The sequence below is a fragment of the Anomaloglossus baeobatrachus genome, chromosome 2 (assembly GCF_048569485.1).
Source record: "Anomaloglossus baeobatrachus isolate aAnoBae1 chromosome 2, aAnoBae1.hap1, whole genome shotgun sequence".
Taxonomy (NCBI): Eukaryota; Metazoa; Chordata; class Amphibia; order Anura; family Aromobatidae; genus Anomaloglossus; species Anomaloglossus baeobatrachus.
The window spans coordinates 435,753,206-435,776,324 of NC_134354.1; the positions used below are offsets into that span (position 1 = coordinate 435,753,206).

The 23,119-nt window shown below is 47.8% G+C and overlaps 1 protein-coding gene across 2 annotated transcripts in view; it reads left to right on the forward strand.

Moving 5' to 3' along the window:
- ULK2 (unc-51 like autophagy activating kinase 2) overlaps positions 1 to 23,119 on the forward strand; it is a 182,073-nt gene that overhangs the window by 156,151 nt on the left and 2,803 nt on the right. For both annotated transcript variants that reach the window (XM_075336250.1, XM_075336251.1), the window contains 4 exons: positions 823 to 1,031; positions 1,855 to 2,033; positions 2,311 to 2,429; positions 2,516 to 2,673. In XM_075336250.1, coding sequence (XP_075192365.1) covers positions 823 to 1,031; positions 1,855 to 2,033; positions 2,311 to 2,429; positions 2,516 to 2,673 — 665 coding nt within the window. The remainder of the gene's footprint in view (positions 1 to 822; positions 1,032 to 1,854; positions 2,034 to 2,310; positions 2,430 to 2,515; positions 2,674 to 23,119) is intronic.

Below are 23,119 nucleotides of genomic sequence, written 5' to 3' on the forward strand. Positions count from 1 at the left end.
GTCCACTACTCGGCATTAGTGGCCAAATCGATGTAAAGCTTATAGGGAAGACTTTTCTCAAATACCTTGTGTAGTAAATTCTGACTCTTGAGCGTTGCTATTGCGGTCTGCTCCTTTTCCATCACGTGACCCCGGGCTCTGTGACCACTGAGATCTGGTGATGTCACGTCAACTTCCAGTTGACCCAATATCACAGAGGCAGGCCCCAGTCTCCCTGCATGAGGGACTGGGCTGTGGACAGAGTTTCACCACTCGTCACAGCCCAGCATCGCTCCTGCTTGCGGCAATCTGAAGCAAAGGGGAGAGCGCACGAGATGTTGGGCTGTGACAAGCGGTGAAACTCTGCCCACAGCCCAGTCCCTCACGCACGGAGACTGGAGCCCACCTTGGTGATATAGGGTCAACTGGAAGTTGACATGACCTCATCAGGTCTGAGCTCACGGAGCCTGGGGGTCACATGATGGGGATGAGTGGATCGCAATAGCGCCACTCAGTCAGAATTTACTACACAAGGTATTTGAGAAAAACCTTCTCTGAGCTTTACATCAATGTGGCCACTAATGCGGAGTAGTGGACCACCCCTTTAATACTCAATGGATGGGAGAAGTGAAGAATAATTTTTTTTCTTCACGTGAGAAAAATTGTAAAAATTGACAAAAAGGACCAAGAATGGATTCAACACTATGAAAAAGAGAATACTCTATTTTTTTTCCCTTGTGAGGAATAAAAAGCCTAATGTTTAAAAGTGGCCGGAGGTATATTGATTTGAGCGGTCTATATTTTAGCCGTTTTTAATATATATATATTTTTTCCCCCATACAGTTGGTTCAAACAGCTCTGGTGGCTCGCTCTGCTCCACGAGTGGCCGAGTGTATATGGGATCCCCCTCGGGAGTTCACATGGGCTCCTCTCCACCTGGAGCCGATGCCGCTCCAGCTCTGAGATACATGTCTTATGGCACATCACCACCTAGTCTGGAAGATTTCATAACCTTTGAGGCCCCTGAACTGCCGGAAGAAACACTCATGGAGGTATGAACCATGATGCTGCCAGAATAATGGTTGATATTAAATGTTAAGATGGAAGTAGAATAGGGTTTAATCTTGTTATGGGTAGTGTAAGTGCAAAAGGCAGTGGACATTTCACTAGATTACTACACTTCATCAATTTTGTATATATTTTCCCACCAGCTGTTATATTATATTGAATATTTATTGCTTTCTGTGAATTTTTGAAGTTGTGCTAACTGGTTTTTAAACCACTAGTAATTATAATATCATTAATATATACTATTTATACTAATATTATACATGTTCCACATTTCATTTAAAAAGTGGAAACTTTGATAATTATACAATGATACTTACATGTATAGCTTATTTACTAGTTTGCTTCTATTGAATAGATAAATGTAACCAAACCGCTTTAATAAAGTGCTGGTTGGGGGCAGAGTTTTAATATAATTAAAGGGCTGTTCTCATTAACATCAACCTTCAGGAGCGCTCTGCCACCCAGCCTCCAGCTCGCCAGGGATCAGAGCTCTCCTGAAGGGTGACAGTTCAGATCCAGTGGTCCAACCTGCTTCAGAAGATCTATGGAAAAGGGCTTGTAAGACATTGTGAGCGCTGCCATACTTGTATATAGTTTACAGCTACCTGCGTAGGATAATGGCCACCGCTGTAGATTATCAGAAGTGGTCGATAGAATTAGGCAACGAACACTAAATATTAAAGATCTGAGGATTTTTTTTTATAACCTGTAATTTGCAAAGTTGCACTATGCAATTTTAGCTTTTTATGATTTTTAAAAACCCCTTTAACATTAGTTTCCATTTATCAATATTTCTGTAATCAGAGAGAACACACAGAAACTCTCCGACATCTCAATCTGATGCTTGCCTTTACCGAATGTGTCATGGAGCTGACTGCAAGTCGCAGTGGAAATACGGATTTCTGCGCCTCAGCCGTATCTCTTTACCAGATACAGGAAAGTGTGGTGGTAGATCAGATAAGTCAGCTGAGCAAAGAATGGGGGTAAGTGAATATCACAAACATACATTGTAACATATATTTCTGAAAAAGGCAGGCTGCAGTAGCCTGGAGGAGTCTTTTAGCAGCTCAGGATGTGGTTGATTTTTACTCTCCATGTCTTAATTTGTGCCAGTGAGTTTGTAATGTGACAAAGTCCCCTACATGTGTGATTTCTGACCCTTCATAGCCCTCTAGCATCTGGTGGGCACAACATGATCTGTTTACCTTGGTAGGGAACTAATGAGGACAGTAATTGACCTAGTCGCTATTGTTTTCTCAGACAAGTGGAACAGCTGGTACTGTACATGAAATCTGCTCAGTTCCTGGCGTCCTCTCTACAGCTTGCCAAATCACAGATCAAATCAACAAAGTTGACCCCTTCAAGTGCTGTAAAACAAGGTAACTCGGTTTTTACACCCCAGATTTATCATGAGTGCATTCATAAGAACCAGTGACCCTGAGCCTTTTCTGCATTATTGTTACAGTGGTGAAAACCATGAATGACCGATATAAGTTCTGCATCAGCATGTCCAAAAAACTGACTGAGCAGCTGAATCGCTTTTTCTCTGACAAACAGAGATTTGTGGACGAGATCAACAGCGTCACAGCAGAAAAATTAATCTACAATTGTGCTGTGGAAATGGTAAGACGACCATTACATCTGTACACAAATTCTGCAAATGTATTGTATTAGCTGATATTTTTATCATCTATGTAAAGAAGGCAAATTACATTCCAAAGAAATGCTAATGTCTGTTGGGGTTTGTTCAGGTATGGAATGTTTCCATGACTGTTCCCTCCCTGGCCATTCCACAGCAAAACCTTCATGTGGATGTGCTGCAGATTTATGTTGGATTTCACAGTCTAGACCTTTGAACATCTGCAATATGCTTGCTTCTCTGCGGCTATACTTGCCAATATAGTTTTCATGTATTGTAATTTCCCCAACATATGTCTGTAGCAAACCTTTGACATGTAGTTTTTTAGAAGATTGAGATGCTGTCTGGCTAAAGATGAGGTTTAAAATGAAAACACACACATTAGGCTTAATGTGCAAGTATTGGCTTTGCCACTAATTGTTAATATACAATGTATTTTACACTTCATATCCGTGTGATATCATTCCTCACGTATTTTCATTGTGTGCGTGCTTTTTTTTTTTTTATTTTCAAGAGTTAGAAGTACTGATTTTCGTTTTACTTAACAGGGTTTTCCTTTTAACAAAGATAATTTTAAAGTTCATTTTAATCAATAGATATGGGAATAATTAGAATTTCCACAATTGGATGTGCTTTAAAAAAACAAAATTTCTGCGCTGAGATTTTATATACAGTGTTTTGCGAAAGTATTCGGCCCCCTTGAAGTTTTCAACCTTTCTTTTTCGCTCTATTGGGAGACCCAGACAATTGGGTGTATAGGCTATGCCTCCGGAGGCCGCACAAAGTACTAAACTTAAAAGTGTTAGGCCCCTCCCCTTCTGCCTATACACCCCCCGTGCTCCCACGGGCTCCTCAGTTTTTTGCTTTGTGCGAAGGAGGTCAGACACACACAGCACAGCTCCACAGATTAGTCAGCAGCAGCTGCTGACTATGTCGGATGGAAGAAAAGTGGGCCCATATAGGGCCCCCAGCATGCTCCCTTCTCACCCCACTCTTGTCGGCGGTGTTGTTAAGGTTGAGGTATCCATTGCGGGTACGGAGGCTGGAGCCCACATGCTGCTTTCCTTCCCCATCCCCCTCTGGGCTCTGGGTGAAGTGGGATCTTACCGGTCTCCAGGCACTGAGACCGTGCTCCATCCACAACTCCTGTGGAGCCTGATGGATAGGAGCCGAGTATCGTTCAGGGACATGGCCCTGCATCTTGGAGGTACTCTGTATCCCTGTGGGGACCGCGCACGGCATCACCTCAGCTTTGCTGGGTGTGCTAGTGCACCGGGGACCGCGGCGCTGACCGGGTCTATATGTGCCATTACACACTCAGCGTCGCTGAGTGTGTTTATATGTAAGGGCTACCGCACTAACCGCCGCTGCCATGGGACACTGCGGCGCGGCTGGGACTTGTAGTTCGCCGGGGACTTTCACGCCGGCCGCGCTTTTACGGCGGCCGCGTTTATTACTAGAGTCCCCGGCTTCCTTGTGGCCTAGTTTACTTTTCTCCCGCCCTCAGCCCTGACAGGCAGGGGGAAGGGCGGGACGCTGCACGGAGCGAGCAGCTCTGAGGGCTGGAGTATGATTTACATACTCCACCCCCCTCACTGTGCACGGTGTGAGCACCAGTTCGCGCTCTTTCTCGGCCACGCCCACAGCTCCCTCATCTCGTCAGGACGCCGCAGCCATTCCTGTCAGCTCCACCGACGCTGCAGAAGAGGGACAAGTCCTGGGAGACCCAGACACGGTCTCTGGTGGCCTCACAACAGCTTTAGGCGGCTGGTAAGCAGCACCTGTTGGTGCTAGCCCCATGATGCTGTAGTGTATTGGTACATTATTTGTGTATCAGATATACTTTACACTGTATGAGCACAGTGCATTCTGGCTATATACCCTTTTGTGTAACTCAAGGAAAACTATAGCATGGCGCCCACAAAAGGCAGGGGTGCCAAAACACAGGCTTATTATGCTGCCTGCGCCGCTTGTAAGACCCCACTACCGGCAGGTTCCACTGACCCTCATTGTGTGCAGTGTTCGACCCCTGTGCCACTTCTTCAGCCGGAGCCTATGCTAAGAGGGGCCCAGGGGGAGACACCTGTTGACACTGTCCAGGTGACGGGGACTGAGTTTGCTAAACTCTCTGAGACTATGGCTAAGATACTAGAAGCCTTGCAGTCCAGGCCGGTATCTCAGCAACGGGACCCTGTTGAATCGTTGTTCCCGGGCCCCCCTCAGTTGGACCAACAATGTCCTCCCGGGGTATCTCCTACATCCCAGTCTGAGGGTTCTGACTTAGACCCCAGCCCCAGATTGACTAAGCGGGCTCGCTTAGAATTTCCCTCGACATCATATTGTTTAGGGTCTCAGCGGGGGGAATCTTTGGTTGATGATGCGGAGACAGCTGATCAGGATTCTGATCCTGAGAGCGCTCTCAATCTTAATACTCCAGACGGGGACGCCATAGTGAACGATCTTATTGCGTCCATCCATCAGTTGCTGGATATTTCTCCCTCAGCCCCTCCGGCGGAGGAGTCAGCTTCTCAGCAGGAGAAATTTCGTTTCAGGTTTCCCAAGCGGACACAGAGTATGTTTCTAGACCACTCTGATTTCAGAGAGGCAATCCAGAATCACCATGCTTGTCCAGATAAGCGTTTTTCTAAGCGCCTTAAAGATACACGTTATCCTTTCCCCCCGGACGTGGTTAAAGGTTGGACTCAATGTCCCAAAGTGGATCCTCCAATCTCCAGACTGGCGGCTAGATCCATACTTGCAGTGGAAGATGGGGCCTCGCTCAAAGATGCCACTGACAGGCAGATGGAGCTCTGGTTGAAATCCATCTATGAAGCTATCGGAGCTTCTTTTGCCCCAGCATTCGCAGCCGTATGGGCGCTGCAAGCTATCTCAGCAGGTCAAGCGCAAATTGAAGCAGCCACTTGCACGGCCGCGCCACAAGTGGCATCCATTACCACCCAGACCTCGGCAATTGCGTCTTACGCTATTAATGCTGTCCTGGACTCTGTGAGCCGTACGGCGGTGGCGACCGCCAATTCGGTGGTACTCCGCAGGGCCTTGTGGCTACGGGAATGGAAGGCAGATTCTGCTTCCAAAAAGCGCTTAACCAGTTTGCCAATTTCTGGCGACAGGCTGTTTGGCGAGCGTCTGGATGAAATCATCAAACAATCCAAGGGAAAGGATACATCCTTACCCCAGCCCAAACAGAACATTCCCCAACAGAGGAGAGGGCAGGCGAGGTTTCGGTCCTTTCGGGGCGCGGGCAGGTCCCAATTCTCCTCGTTCAAAAGGTCTCAGAAAGAACAAAGGAACTCTGATGCATGGCGGTCTAAGTCACGTCCTAAAAAGAACATTGGAGGCACCGCTAACAAGGCGGCTTCCTCATGACTTTCGACCTCCTCTAGTAGCATCCTCGGTCGGTGGCAGGCTCTCCCGCTTTTGCGACGCCTGGCTGCCACAAATAAAAGACCGCTGGGTGAGAGACATTCTGTCTCACGGTTACAAGATAGAGTTCATCTCTCGTCCCCCGACTCGATTCTTCAGGTCTTCTCCGCCTCCCGAGAGAGCCGAGGCTCTTCTGCAGGCGCTGGGCACTCTGAAGGCAGAAGGAGTGGTGGTCCCTGTTCCTCTTCATCAACAGGGCCACGGTTTTTACTCCAACTTGTTTGTGGTCCCAAAGAAGGACGGGTCTTTCCGTCCTGTCCTAGACCTGAAACTTCTCAACAAACACGTAAAGACCAGGCGGTTCCGGATGGAATCCCTTCGCTCCGTCATCGCCTCAATGTCCCAAGGAGATTTCCTTGCATCGATCGATATCAAAGATGCTTATCTTCACGTTCCGATTGCCCCAGAGCACCAGCGCTTCTTGCGCTTCGCCATAGGAAACGAACACCTGCAGTTCGTGGCACTGCCATTCGGCCTGGCAACAGCCCCACGGGTTTTCACCAAGGTTATGGCTACTGTAGTAGCGGTCCTCCATTCTCAGGGTCACTCGGTGATCCCGTACTTGGACGATCTGTTGATCAAGGCACCCTCTCAAGAGGCATGCCAACACAGCCTCGACGCTACCCTGGAGACTCTCCAGAGTTTCGGGTGGATCATCAATTTTCCAAAGTCAAATCTGACACCGGCCCAATCGCTCACATACCTTGGCATGGAGTTTCATACCCTCTCAGCGATAGTGAAGCTTCCGCTGATCAAGCAGCGGTCACTACAGACAGGGGTACAATCTCTCCTTCAAGGCCAGTCACACCCCTTGAGGCGCCTCATGCACTTCCTGGGGAAGATGGTGGCAGCAATGGAAGCAGTCCCTTTCGCGCAGTTTCACCTGCGTCCTCTTCAATGGGACATCCTACGCAAATGGGACAGGAAGCCGACGTCCCTCGACAGGACCGTCTCCCTCTCTCAGGCGACCAAAGCTTCCCTTCGGTGGTGGCTTCTTCCCACTTCATTATCGAAGGGGAAATCCTTCCTACCCCCATCCTGGGAGGTGGTCACGACGGACGCGAGTCTGTCAGGGTGGGGAGCGGTTTTTCTCCACCACAGGGCTCAGGGTACGTGGACCCAGCAAGAGTCCTCGCTTCAGATCAATGTTCTGGAAATTCGGGCAGTGTATCTTGCCCTGAAAGCGTTCCAGCAGTGGCTGGAAGGCAAGCAGATCCGAATTCAGTCGGACAATTCCACAGCGGTGGCATACATCAACCACCAAGGCGGCACACGCAGTCGACAAGCCTTCCAGGAAGTCCGGCGGATTTTGATGTGGGTGGAAGCCACGGCCTCCACCATATCCGCAGTTCACATCCCAGGCGTGGAAAACTGGGAAGCAGATTATCTCAGTCGCCAGGGCATGGACGCAGGGGAATGGTCCCTTCACCCGGACGTGTTTCAGGAGATCTGTTGCCGCTGGGGGGTGCCGGACGTCGACCTCATGGCGTCCCGGCACAACAACAAGGTACCAACGTTCATGGCACGGTCTCAAGATCCCAGAGCTCTGGCGGCAGACGCCTTAGTTCAGGATTGGTCGCAGTTTCAGCTCCCTTATATGTTTCCTCCGCTGGCACTGTTGCCCAGAGTGTTACGCAAGATCAGGGCCGACTGCCGCCGCGCCATCCTCGTCGCTCCAGACTGGCCGAGGAGGTCGTGGTACCCGGATCTGTGGCATCTCACGGTCGGCCAACCGTGGGCACTACCAGACCGACCAGACTTGCTGTCTCAAGGGCCGTTTTTCCATCTGAATTCTGCGGCCCTCAACCTGACTGTGTGGCCATTGAGTCCTGGATCCTAGCGTCTTCAGGGTTATCTCAAAAAGTCATTGCCACTATGAGACAGGCTAGGAAACCAACGTCCGCCAAGATTTATCACAGGACGTGGAAAATTTTCCTGTCGTGGTGCTCTGCTCAGGGTTTTTCTCCCTGGCCATTTGCATTACCTACTTTTCTGTCCTTCCTTCAATCTGGACTGGAAAAGGGTTTGTCGCTCGGTTCCCTTAAGGGACAAGTTTCAGCGCTCTGTGTTTTTCCAGAAGCGCCTAGCTAGACTTCCACAGGTACGCACGTTCCTGCAGGGAGTTTGTCACATCGTTCCACCTTACAAGCGGCCGTTAGAACCCTGGGATCTAAACAGGGTGCTGATGGTTCTTCAGAAACCACCATTCGAGCCAATGAGAGATATCTCTCTCTCACGACTTTCGCAGAAAGTGGTTTTTCTAGTAGCAGTCACTTCTCTTCGGAGAGTGTCTGAGCTAGCAGCGTGGTCGTGCAAAGCCCCTTTTCTGGTTTTTCACCAGGACAAGGTGGTTCTACGTCCGGTTCCGGAATTTCTCCCTAAGGTGGTATCCCCCTTTCATCTCAATCAGGATATTTCCTTACCCTCTTTTTATCCTCATCCAGTTCACCAATGTGAAAAGGATTTGCACTTGTTAGATCTGGTGAGAGCACTCAGACTCTACATTTCTCGTACGGCGCCCCTGCGCCGCTCGGATGCACTCTTTGTCCTTGTCGCTGGCCAGCGTAAAGGGTCACAGGCTTCCAAATCAACCCTGGCTCGGTGGATCAAGGAGCCAATTATCGAAGCTTACCGTTCGGCTGGGCTTCCGGTTCCCTCAGGGCTGAAGGCCCATTCTACCAGAGCCGTGGGAGCGTCCTGGGCTTTGAGGCACCAGGCTACGGCTCAACAGGTGTGTCAGGCGGCTACCTGGTCGAGCCTGCACATTTTCACGAAGCACTATCAGGTGCATACCTATGCTGCGGCGGATGCCAGCCTAGGTAGACGAGTCCTTCAGGCGGCGGTTGCCCACCTGTAGGAAAGGGCCGTTTTACGGCTCTCTTACGAGGTATTATTTTACCCACCCAGGGACTGCTTTTGGACGTCCCAATTGTCTGGGTCTCCCAATAGAGCGAAAAAGAAGAAGGGAATTTTGTTTACTTACCGTAAATTCCTTTTCTTCTAGCTCTAATTGGGAGACCCAGCACCCGCCCCTGTTTTTTTGTGTACACATGTTGTTCATGTTGAATGGTTTCAGTTCTCCGAGTTTTCCTTCGGATTGAAGTTACTTTAAACCAGTTTATAATTATTTTTCCTCCTTCTTGCTTTTGCACCAAAACTGAGGAGCCCGTGGGAGCACGGGGGGTGTATAGGCAGAAGGGGAGGGGCCTAACACTTTTAAGTGTAGTACTTTGTGCGGCCTCCGGAGGCATAGCCTATACACCCAATTGTCTGGGTCTCCCAATTAGAGCTAGAAGAAAAGGAATTTACGGTAAGTAAACAAAATTCCCTTCTTTTTCCCACATTTGACTTCAAATGTAAAGATAAAAAATTTTAATGTTATGTTGAAGAATCAACAACAAGTGGGACACAATTGTGAAGTTGAACGATATTTATTGCTTATTTTAAACTTTTGTAAAAAAAAAATACTGAAAATTGGGGCGTGCCATATTATTCATCTACTTTAAGTTAATACTTTGTAGCGCCACCCTTTGCTGCGATTACATCTGCAAGTTGCTTGGGGTATGTCTCTATCAGTTTTGCACATCGAGAGACTGAAATTCTTGCCCATTCTTCCTTTGCAAATAGCTCGAGCTGAGTGAGGTTGGATGGAGAGTGTTTGTGAACAGCAGTTTTCAGCTCTTTCCACAGATTCTTGATTAGCTTCAGGTCTGGACTTTGACTTGGCCATTCTAACACCTAGATACGTTTATTTGTGAACCATTCCATTGTAGGTTTTCTTCAAGAATGGTTCTGTATTTGGCTCCATGCATCTTCCCATCAATTTTAACCATCTTCCCTGTCACTGCTGAAGAAAATCAGGCCAAACCATGATGCTGCCACCGCCATGTTTGATAGTGGGGATGGTGTGTTCAGGGTGATGAGCTGTGTTGCTTTTACGCCAAACATATCGTTTGACATTGTGCCCAAAGAGTTCGATTTTAATTTCATCTGACCAGAGCACCTTCTTCCACATGTTTGGTGTGTCTCCCAGGTGGCTTGTGGCAAACATTAAACAATACTTTTTATGGATATTTTTGAGAAATGGCTTTCTTCTTGCCACTCTTCCATAAAGGCCAGATTTGTGCAGTGTACGACCGATTGTTGTCCTATGGACAGACTCTCCCACCTCAGCTATAGATGTCTACAGTTCATCCAGAATGATCATGGGCCTCTTGGCTGCATCTCTGCATGTCTTCTCTTTGACATGAAAGTTTGGATGGACGGCCGGGCTTGGTAGATTTGCAGTGGTATGATACTCCTTCCACTTCAATATGGTCGCTTGCACAGTGCTTTTTGGGATGTTTAAAGTTTTGGAAATCTTTTTGTAACCAAATCTGGCTTTAAACTTCTCCACAACAGTATCACGGCCTGCCTGTTGTGGTCCTTGGTCTTCATAATGCTCTGTGCTTTTAAACAGAACACTGAGACTATCACAGAGCAGGTGCATTTATATGGAGATTTCATTACACACAGATGGATTATATTTATCATCATCAGTCTTGACAATTCCACAGAGAGAACTGCCGCACCAACATCCTCACTTGTGCAAGCGTGAATCACTAATGCAGGATCAGGGCAGGGATCCTCCACCCAGCTGGCTGAGAGATGCTCGTCCAAAATACTTTAGAGTTCAATAATAGAGTCCATGTCAGAAAGAGGATGGCACTCACCGAAATCCAGTAGATTCTTTATTAGAAAAGGTGCAGTAAAAGCGGCAGGAGTAGAGCGGTCAGCAGGCCCCCTCACGGACGACGGACGTTTTGCGTGAATATGCTTTCTCGGGTCCATCACCATATTTATCATAATCAGTCATTTAGGACAAGATTGGATCATTCAGAGATCCTCAATGAACTTCTGGAGTGCGTTTGCTGCACTGAAAGTAAAGGGGACGAATAATATTGCACGCCCCAATTTTCAATTATTCTTTTTTACAAAAGTTTAAAATAAGCAATACATTTCATTCAACTTCATAATTGTGTCCCACTTGTTGTTGATTCTTCACCATAAATTTAAAATTTTTATCTTTTAGGTTTGAAGCCTGAAATGTGGGAAAAGGTTCAAAAATTCATGGAGGCCGAATACTTTCTCAAGGCACTATATGTGCCCCTGCTATGTGCTGTGTAATGGACATGTCTGACTGTACATGGACATGGTCTGATCATACCACAGCTACTGGGCCGGAGAGAAAGTTTAATAATTAAAAAAAAAAAAAAAAAAAGCTCTACAAACATAAAAACCCAGGATCACAAATAGTTATTTGAAGTAAACATTTTCCTGTCTGGTTTTAAAAAAAAAAAAAAAATAAAAAAAAATGTTTTACCTCAAAGAATTATTTGCAATCTCGTACTGTAATGTCTTTATACTCTTTTGCGTCCTCCCCTGCCAGGAGCTATCGTATGATCAGACCATGTCCCTCTATGGTTGGGCACAGCCATTACACAGTACATAGCAGGGGCACATATATAAGATTATCTCAGCACAAGAATGTTTTGTTTTTTTAAAAAACACATCCAATTGTGGAAATTCTCATTATTCCAAGATCTATTGACTAAAATGAGCTTTAAAATTAACTTTGTTCATGGGAAAACCGCTTTAAATATCGGTCTTTGGCTCTGTTCATCCATCCATTAATCTATCTCTATCTGTACAAGGAAAGTAGCACAGTCCCAAAGTTGGGGGTTGAATTCCACTAGCAATCAGTCAAAAAATAAAATGGAATGGAAACTGTACTCTACTAGAAATAAGTGAACTTTATTCCCCCAGATACATGCAACATTTCAGTTTCCATTTGAAGCCTTTCTCAAGCATAACACATGATACTCAGAGTATGTATGTTTGTGCCAGTGCAATTATAGCTTAATTGATTAGAGATAAATATACAGTGCTGGCCAAAAGTATTGGCACCCCTGCAATTCTGTCAGAGAATACTCAGTTTCTTCCTGAAAATGATTGCAATCACAAATTCTTTGGTATTATCTTCATTTAATTTGTCTTCAATGAAAAAAAATAAAAAAAATTGTCATAAAGCCAAATTTGATATAATTCCACACCAAACATAAAAAAGGCGGTGGACAAAAGTATTGGCACTGTTTGAAAACTCATGTGATGCGTTTCTAATTTGTGTAATTAACAGCACCTGTAACTTACCTGTGGCACCTAACAGGTGTTGGCAATAGCTAAATCACACTTGCAGCCAGTTGACATGGATTAAAGTTGACTCAACCTCTGTCCTGTGTCCTTGTGTGTACCACATTGAGCATGGAGAAAAGAAAGAAGACCAAAGAACTGTCTGAGGACTTGAGAATCCAAATTGTGAGGAAGCATGAGCAATCTCAAGGCTACAAGTCCATCTCCAAAGACCTGAAAGTTCCTGTGTCTACGGTGCGCAGTGTCATCAAGAAGTTTAAACCCATGGCACTGTGGCTAACCTCCCTAGATGTGGAAGGAAAAGAAAAATTGACGAGAGATTTCAACGCAAGATTGTGTGAATGGTGGATAAAGAACCTCGACTAACATCCAAACAAGTTCAAGCTGCCCTGCAGTCCGAGGATATAACTGTGTCAACCCGTACTATCCGTCAGCATCTGAATGAAAAGGGACTGTATGGTAGGATACCCAGGAAGACACCACTTCTTACCCCGAGACATAAAAAAGCCAGGCTGGAGTTTGCCAAAACTTACCTGAGAAAGCCTAAAACGTTTTGGAAGAATGTTCTCTGGTCAGATGAGACAAAAGTAGAGCTTTTTGGGAAAATCCATCAACATAGAGTTTACAGGAAAAAAAAGAGGCATTCAAACAAAAGAACACGGTCCCTACAGTCAAACATGGCGGAGGTTCCCTGATGTTTTGGGGTTGCTTTGCTGCCTCTGGCACTGGACTGCTTGACAGTCTGCAGACTTAATAATGTCATGCACACGATCAACAAATTTTGCAGCATAATGTAGGGCCCAGTGTGAGAGCTGGATTTCCCTCATAGGTCATGGGTCTTCCAGCAGGACAATGACCCAAAACACACTTCAAAAAGCACTAGAAAATGGTTTGAGAGAAAGCACTGGAGACTACTAAAGTGGCCAGCAATGAGTCCAGACCTGAATCCCATAGAACACCTCTGGAGAGACCTCAAAATGGCAGTTTGGAGAAGGCACCCTTCAAATCTCAGGGACCTGGAGCAGTTTGCCAAAGAAGAATGGTCTAAAATTCCGGCAGAGCATTGTAAGAAACTCGCTGATGGTTACCGGAAGTGGTTGTTCGCAGTTATTTTAGATAAAGGTTGTGCAACCAAGTGTTAGGCTAAGGGTGCCAATACTTTTGTCTGGCCCATTTTTGGAGTTTTGTGTGAAATGATCAATGATTTGATTTTTGTTTCATTCTCTTTTGTGTTTTTTCATTGCAAGCAAAATAAATGAAGAGAATACCAAAGAATTTGTGATTGCAATCATTTTCAAGAAGAAACTGAGTATTATCTGACAGAATTGCTGGGGTGCCAATACTTTTGGCCAGCACTGTATATATTGTGCAATCGACAATAATTTGTCTATACAGCGCTCAGCATAAATGAGTACACCCCTATAAATTTGACAGAAAACCTTTTTGTTTCCATTTAGAATCAACATTTTCTATGAGGCGCCATATTACTAAATACTCCCACAAATGTGGACCATTCATTGCAAAGACTATTTGTTATTTCTTTGTCGCTCCTAATTGGGAGACCCAGACAATTGGGTGTATAGCTACTGCCTCCGGAGGCCACACAAAGTACTACACTTAAAAGTGTAAGGCCCCTCCCCTTCTGGCTATACACCCCCCCCGTGGGATCACGGGCTCCTCAGTTTTATGCTTTGTGCGAAGGAGGCCAGACATCCACGCATAGCTCCACTGTTTAGTCAGCAGCAGCTGCTGACTATGTCGGATGGAAGAAAAGAGGGCCCATACTAGGGCCCCCAGCATGCTCCCTTCTCACCCCACTTTCTGTCGGCGGTGTTTGTTAAGGTTGAGGTACCCATGGCGGGTACGGAGGCTGGAGCCCACATGCTGATTCCTTCCCCATCCCCATTAGGGCTCTGGGTGAAGTGGGACTTTACCAGTCTCCGGGCACTGAGGCCGTGCTCCATCCACAGCCCCTGGAGGATCTGCTGGATACGGAGCGGAGTTTTCTCAGGGACAGGACCCTGCTCCATCAAGGTACTCCGTGTCCCCGTGCTTATCGCACGCACACTGCAGCATTGCTGGGTGTGTTAGTGCGCCGGGGTAAACAGCGCTGCTGCGCTGGTGCCGTTACTCACTACAGCTCTGCTGAGTGAGGTGACTTTGTACGATCGGCCGATCCGGCCGCTGGGGTCAGTGTTTACTGGTCGCGGCAGGGATTTGTGGTGCGCCGGGGACTTCCGCGCTGGCCGTGCATATATGACGGCCGCACTAGATTACTACAGTCCCCGGCTTTTGCGGCCTAGTTCGTATCGTTCCCGCCCCCGGACCTGCCAGTCAGGAGGAGGGCGGGACGCTGTACAGTCCAGCAGCGTTAAGAGCTGGAGTCTGTTTTACATACTCCAGCCCTCACACTAGGCACAGGGGGACGCAGTTTCCCGCTCTTTTGTTTGGGACGCCCACGGTCCGCCCCTCTTCACAGGACGCCGGCAGCCATTCCTGCCTGCACGCTGAACTGCGGAGGGGAGGCTGGGAGACCCAGACAAGGGATTCTACGATCTCACACCCGCTTTTCAGCGGGCGGTAAGCAGCCCTCAAGGGCTCTCCCCCACTTGTGCCATAGTGTACTTTGTATTTTGTGCTGGCAATACTCTGCACTGTACAGTCGCTGGTGGTTTTCTGCTATATACCCTCCTTAGATTTCACAAGGAGATAACAGCATGTCGTCCGCAAAAAGCAAAAGTGCCAAGGCACGGACTTTATATGCTGCTTGTACCGCATGTGGGGCTACTCTACCGGCAGGTTCCACTGACCCCCATTGTGTGCAGTGCTCGGCCCCTGTGGCAATTGCTCAGCCGGGGCCGCTGCTAGAGGTGACCCAGGGAGAACCACCTGTAAATGCTGTCCAGGTGACGGGGACGGAGTTTGCAGCTTTTGCTGACAGATTGTCTATGACTATGTCTAAAATTCTTGAAACATTGCAGTCTCGATCAGTAACTCAGACCATGGGCACTGTTGATCCATTGCCCCCTGGTCCCCCTCAGCTGGACCACTTCCTAGCTCCGGGGGTGTCATGTGCACCCCAGGGTGACGGCTCTGACTCGGACGACAGTCCCAGACAACCTAAGCGGGCTCGCTATGAGCGACCCTCAACTTCATCACACTGGTCAGGGTCCCAGCGGGACGACTCTCTGTGTGATGAGGCGGATGTAACTGATCAGGAGTCTGATGCTGGGGCCGCTCTCAATCTAGATACCCCGGATGGTGACGCCATAGTGAATGATCTTATAGCGTCCATCAATAGGATGTTAGACATTTCTCCACCAGCTCCTCTTGCGGAGGAGGCAGCTTCACAGCAGGAGAAATTCCATTTCAGGTATCCCAAGCGTAAATTAAGCACGTTTCTGGACCACTCTGACTTTAGAGACGCAATCCAGAAACACCACGCTTTTCCAGATAAGCGTTTTTCCAAACGGCTTAAAGATACACGCTATCCTTTTCCCCCTGACGTGGTCAAGGGCTGGACACAGTGTCCCAAGGTGGACCCTCCAATCTCCAGGCTTGCAGCCAGATCTCTAGTTGCAGTGGAAGATGGGGCGGCACTTAAAGATGCCACTGACAGACAGATGGAGCTCTGGTTAAAATCCATCTATGAAGCTATTGGAGCGTCGTTGGCGCCAGCATTCGCAGCCGTATGGGCACTCCAAGCTATTTCAGCTGGGCTTACACAGGTCGACACGGTCACACGTACATCTGCTCCGCAGGTGGCACCCTTGACCTCTCAAATGTCTGCATTCGCGTCTTACGCGATTAATGCTGTCCTAGACTCTACGAGCCGTACGGCGGTGGCGTCAGCCAACTCTGTGGTTTTACGCAGAGCCCTGTGGTTGAGAGAATGGAAGGCAGATTCTTCTTCCAAGAAGTGCTTAACCAGTTTGCCTTTCTCGTGACCGATTGTTTGGTGAGCGTTGGATGAAATCATTAAACACTCCAAGGGTAAGGATTCATCCTTACCTCAGCCCAGACAAAACAAACCTCAACAGAGGAGGGGACAGTCTGGTTTTCGGTCCTTTCGAGGCTCAGGCAGGTCCCAATTCTACTCGTCCAAAAGGACTCAAAAGGATCAGAGGGGCTCAGATTCTTGGCGGACTCAATCACGCCCAAAAAAGCCAGCCGGAAGAACCGTTACCAAGACGGCTTCCTCATGACTCTCAGCCTCCTCTCTCCGCATCCTCGGTCGGTGGCAGGCTCTCCCGCTTTGGCGACATTTGGTTGTCACAGGTCAAAGACCGTTGGGTGAGAGACATTCTGTCTCACGGGTACAGGATAGAGTTCTGCTCTCGTCCTCCAACTCGCTTCTTCAGAACTTCCCCACCGCCCGACCGAGCCGATGCTCTGCTGCAAGCGGTGTCCGCTCTAAAGGCGGAAGGAGTGGTGACTTCTGTTCCTCTTCAGGAACAAGGTCACGGTTTTTACTCCAATTTGTTTGTGGTGCCAAAGAAAGACGGGTCGTTCCGTCCCGTCCTGGATCTAAAGCTGCTCAACAAACACGTAAAAACCAGGAGGTTCAGGATGGAATCTCTCCGCTCCGTTATCGCCTCAATGTCTCAAGGAGATTTCCTAGCATCAATAGACATCAAGGATGCTTATCTCCACGTGCCAATTGCGCCAGAGCATCAGCGTTTTCTACGCTTCGTTATAGGAAGCGAACACCTGCAGTTCGTAGCTCTACCTTTCGGGCTGGCGACAGCCCCTCGGGTCTTCACCAAGGTCATGGCAGCAGTAGTAGCAGTCCTGCACTCGCAAGGTCACTCCGTGATGCCGTATTTGGACGATCTACTTATCAAGACACCCTCTCAAGAGGCATGCCAACACAGCCTGAACGTGGCACTGAAGACTCTCCAGAGTTTCGGGTGGATTATCAACTTTTCAAAGTCAAATCTAACCCCGACCCAATCACTAACATATCTTGGCATGGAGTTTCATACTCTCTCAGCGATAGTGAAACTTCCACTGGACAAACAGTGCTCGCTACAGATAGGGGTGCAATCTCTCCTTCAGGGCCAGTCGCACCCCTTGAGGCGCCTCATGCACTTCCTAGGGAAGATGGTAGCAGCAATGGAAGCAGTTCCTTTTGCGCAGTTTCATCTGCGTCCACTACAATGGGACATTCTCCGCCAATGGGACGGGAAGTCGACGTCCCTCGACAGGGAGGTCTCCCTCTCTCAGGCAGCCAAGGAATCTCTCCGGTGGTGGCTTCTTCCCACCTCATTGTCAAAAGGAAAGTCGTTCCTACCCCCATCCTGGGCAGTGGTCACGACAGATGCGAGTCTATCAGGGTGGGGAGCAGTGTTTCTCCACCACAGGGCTCAGGGTACGTGGACTCGGAAAGAGTCCACCCTTCAGATCAATGTTCTGGAGATCAGAGCAGTCTATCTTGCCCTAAAAGCCTTCCAACAGTGGCTGGAAGGCAAGCAGATCCGAATTCAGTCGGACAACTCCACAGCGGTGGCATACATCAACCACCAAGGGGGAACACGCAGTCGGCAAGCCTTCCAGGAAGTCCGGCGGATTCTGACGTGGGTGGAAGACTCGGCATCCACCATATCCGCCGTTCACATCCCAGGCGTAGAAAACTGGGAAGCAGACTTTCTCAGTCGCCAGGGCATGGACGCAGGGGAATGGTCCCTTCACCCGGACGTGTTTCAGGAGATCTGTCGCCGCTGGGGGATGCCGGACGTCGACCTGATGGCGTCACGGCACAACAACAAGGTCCCGGTTTTCATGGCACGGTCTCACGATCACCGAGCTCTGGCGGCAGACGCCTTAGTTCAAGATTGGTCGCAGTTCCGGCTACCGTATGTGTTCCCACCTCTGGCATTGTTGCCCAGAGTGCTCCGCAAAATCAGGTCCGACTGCCGCCGCGCCATTCTCGTCGCTCCAGACTGGCCAAGGAGGTCGTGGTACCCGGATCTGTGGCACCTCACGGTAGGCCATCCGTGGGCACTACCAGACCGTCCAGACTTGCTGTCTCAAGGGCCGTTTTTCCATCTGAATTCTGCGGCCCTGAACCTGACTGTGTGGCCATTGAGTCCTGGATCCTAGCGGCCTCAGGTTTTTCTCATGAAGTGGTTGCCACCATGAGACAGGCTAGGAAACCATCCTCCGCCAAGATCTACCACAGGACGTGGAGGATATTCCTATCTTGGTGCTCGGCTCAGGGAGTTTCTCCCTGGCCTTTTGCATTGCCTACTTTTCTTTCCTTCCTGCAGTCTGGGTTGGAAAAAGGTTTGTCGCTTGGCTCCCTTAAGGGTCAAGTCTCCGCGCTATCCGTATTTTTTCAGAAACGCCTGGCGCGACTTCCTCAGGTACGCACGTTCCTGCAAGGGGTTTGTCATATCGTCCCCCCTTACAAGCGGCCATTGGAGCCCTGGGACCTGAACAAGGTTCTAATTGCTCTCCAAAAGCCGCCTTTCGAGCCTATGAAGGAGGTTTCCCTTTCTCGTCTTTCACAGAAAGTGGCCTTTCTAGTGGCGGTCACGTCTCTTCGGAGAGTGTCCGAGCTGGCGGCGTTATCATGCAGATCTCCATTCCTGGTGTTTCACCAGGACAAGGTAGTTCTGCGTCCAATTCCAGAATTTCTTCCCAAGGTGGTATCTTCCTTTCATCTCAATCAAGATATCACTTTACCGTCTTTGTGTCCGCATCCAGTTCACCAATTTGAAAAGGGTTTGCATTTATTGGATCTGGTGAGAGCACTCAGGATCTACATTTCCCGCACGGCGTCTCTGCGCCGCTCGGATGCACTCTTTGTCCTTGTCGCTGGTCAGCGTAAAGGGTCGCAAGCTTCCAAATCCACCCTTGCGCGTTGGATCAAGGAACCAATTCTTCACACCTACCGTTCTGCTGGGCTTCCGATTCCATCAGGACTGAAAGCCCATTCTACCAGAGCCGTGGGTGCGTCCTGGGCATTACGGCACCAGGCTACGGCTCAGCAGGTGTGCCAGGCGGCTACCTGGTCGAGTCTGCACACTTTTTTACCAAGCATTATCAGGTGCATACCTACGCTTCGGCGGATGCCGGCCTAGGTAGACAAGTCCTTCAGGCGGCGGTGGCTCACCTGTAGGAAAGGGCTGTTTGACGGCCCTATCACGAGGTATTCTTTTACCCACCCAGGGACTGCTTTTGGACGTCCCAATTGTCTGGGTCTCCCAATTAGGAGCGACAAAGAAGAAGGGAATTTTGTTTACTTACCGTAAATTCCTTTTCTTCTAGCTCCAATTGGGAGACCCAGCACCCGCCCTGTTTTTCTTAGGAAATTTGTTTTTTTCGGGTGCACATGTTGTTCATGTTGAACAGTTCAGTTCTCCGAGGTTGTTTCTCGGGTTGAATTTGTATTTAAAACAGTTATTGGCTTTCCTCCTTCTTGCTTTTGCACTAAAACTGAGGAGCCCGTGATCCCACGGGGGGGTGTATAGCCAGAAGGGGAGGGGCCTTACACTTTTAAGTGTAGTACTTTGTGTGGCCTCCGGAGGCAGTAGCTATACACCCAATTGTCTGGGTCTCCCAATTGGAGCTAGAAGAAAAGGAATTTACGGTAAGTAAACAAAATTCCCTTCTTTACACACCCAGAAATGTAATTTTCCTAACATTCTTTCAAGACAATGCGGCAAAACTGAGTACACCCCAATGAGAGTCTTTGGAGCAAAGCTAAAGTTTATACTAACGAATTGTAATTCACAAGAATTCAACCACATTATTCATTAAGTAGATGTCCAGCAGACAGTTGACTGTAAAAATGTATTTATACAAGAAAGGTAAAGGATAAAAAAAAGGTCAGCAAAGCTTTACTTATCAGTCAGATTACTGTAGCAAAAGTGATACAAAAATGTAATAAGGATGGAACTGCAACCATCTCGCAGACATCCAGCCCCACCATGGACGTTAACTCCTAAACCGAAGCTTCTTTTGATGAGGGGTTGAAGAAAGTCAACATATACAGTGGAACCTTGCTTAACGAGAACAATCCGTTCTGGGACTGTTTGTTAACCAAGTTATTCGTTAGGCAAAGCAAGATTTCCCATAGGAAATCATTGCAATGCAAACGATTAGTTCCACAACGTGTTAAATGTCCCATCCTGGTCCCCTATTCTGTCATTCCACACATGCACAAACGGAAAACACACGTACAAACACACACAAACTCGCACGCACATATTATATGCTCACCTTACCTTCTGTTCCGTCGCCGGTCTCCTGGGACTTGCTGTTCTCTGGTACGGGGCCGGGCTGTGTATCGCGTTACCATAACGACGAGGGAGGAACTTCCTGGCCAGAGCACTGATGTCAAAGGCAGAGCCGCTTGCCTCAGATTGGCCAGCGCGCTGCCTTTCAGTAGCGGCGACAGGAAGTTCCTTCCTCGTCGCTATGGATGCCGATACACACCGTGGACTGGAGCGCAGCGGCGAACTACAGGACCCAGGAGGCCGGCGATGAAACGGAAGGTACACATATTATGTTATATGCTCACCTTATCTTCCGTTTCATCGCAGGCCTCCTGGGTCTTGTAGTTCGCCGCAAGGACATCGCGATGTACCGGCGGACTACAAGAACCATGAGGCCAGCGGTGGAACGGAAGGTAAGGTGAGCATAATACCGTGCGTGTGTGTTTGTGTGGACTGTAAGTGCGGGTCAGAGCGCGGTGGATGTATGGAACCGGAAGTGTGTGCAGTGAGGATTTCGCTCATGCAGCAAAGCTTTCTCGTAAAGCGGGTTACAAATTTACAGAAAGCTTTGCTTGTTAAGCGAAATTCTCGTTAAGTGGGTTACTCGTTAAGCGAGGTACCACTGTATGTTCATTTCAGATAGCTATGTAAGTAGAAAGGCAAACTGTGGTGAGTGTTTCCTGTGATAGAATACAGATTGAGGAATTGCATGCATGGGTGTCCTCCACGAAGGAAGCCTCTTCTAAAGCACACACATTAAATTGCCAGCCTACAATTAGTCACAGCCCATAATAAAGACTACTGGGTCACTATACTCTGGAGTGATGAGCTCAAGATAAATATTTTTGGAACTGGTGGCTTCAAAACTGCATAGCATGAAGAGTAAAAAGAAAAATGCATGGTACCTACAGTGAAACATGGTGGTGGCAGTGTTCTTATGTGTGGCTGCATGAGAGCTGCTGGAGTCAGAGAGCTACATTTCATTGATGGGATCATGAATTTGCAAATGTACTGCTCTATCTTGAAAAAGATGATGCTTCCATCACTCCATACCCTTGGTAGACTTGCACGTTTCCAACATGACAATGATTGAAAACACAGATCGAAGGCCACTGCTGCATTTCTGAAGAGCAGGGTGAAATTAATTTAGTGGCCAAATATGTCTCCTGATTAGTTGATCAAACCCACCAAAATCCGGAACCGGCAGATCACTGCCAGATTGAAGAAAAAAATCAGCGATCGGCGCACATCGCAGCTGATTTTTACAGCTGAGATGTGTGCCTACTAGGCACGAGCAGAATCATCTGCCTGTGCTGTTTGACCCTTTTAAATGGCGCTGTCAATATGTGACTGCGCCATTATAATTGCATCGGCTGTAAATATTTATTCACCGGCCAATACCGGAAGTCATGTGACTTTCGGTGGTTGTCATGGTAGCACAGGGTCATTTGATGACTCCTGTAGCTCACATGACTCACTTTCTGTTTTACCCGGCCCAGAGCTGGTTGAAAAAAAATTAAAAATATACACACGTTTGGTATTGCCGCGTTCAGAAATGCCTGATCTATCAAAATATAAAATCAATCAATCTGATCGGTAAACGGCTTAGCGGCAAAAAATCCAAACGCCAAAATTGCATTTTTTGGTCGCTACAAATTTTGCGCTAAATGCAATAACAGGCGGTCAAATCGTACCATCTATGGAAAAATGGTACTGTTAAAGACGGCAGCCTGAAACGCAAAAAATAAGCAGTCAGAGCCATAGATCCCGACAAACAACACTACAGGTCACGGAATATGGCGTAAATCGTGCGGCACTTTTTTGGACAAACTTTTGATATTTTTTTGTTCACTTCTTAGATAAAAGTAACCCTATACATGTTTCGTGTCTACGAACTCGCACCAACCTCCGTCATCATACACACACATACACACACATACACACACATATACACACATATACACACACATACACACACATACACACACATACACACACATACACACACATACACACACATACACACACACGTTTTATCATATAGTGAACACAGTAAATAAAATATCTCAAAAACAATAGTGCTAACGCACTTTTTTTTTTTTGCAATTTTTCCGCATTTGGAATTTTGTTTTGCAGCTCGGAAAAAGAATGGCAAAGGGGAAAAAAAAGGGAAAGCGAAAATCGGTTGGTCGTGAAGGGGTTATATAAATTTAAAAACAAACAAAAACCCCGACATGCGGTTCCCCCCTAATTTTGATACTCGGCCAAGATAAAGCCGGCTGGGGGCTGGTATTCTCAGTCTGGATCCGCTCAGCCCTACTCCTGATGTGAACCCAATCAAAGACCTATGGGGAGTCGTGAAGAGACAAGTTGAGCATCACTCTCCATCCAGCATCAAGGCTCTAAAGCAGGTCGTTCTAGAAGAATGGAATAAGATACATGTTGCTTTATGTCACCAACTGTTCATTCCATGCCTAGAAGACTTGGTGCTGTCCTTAAAAATCATGGAGGTCATACAAGATACTAGACGTAGTTATTTTTGATGTGGAGTGTATTCATTTTTGCATCAACTATT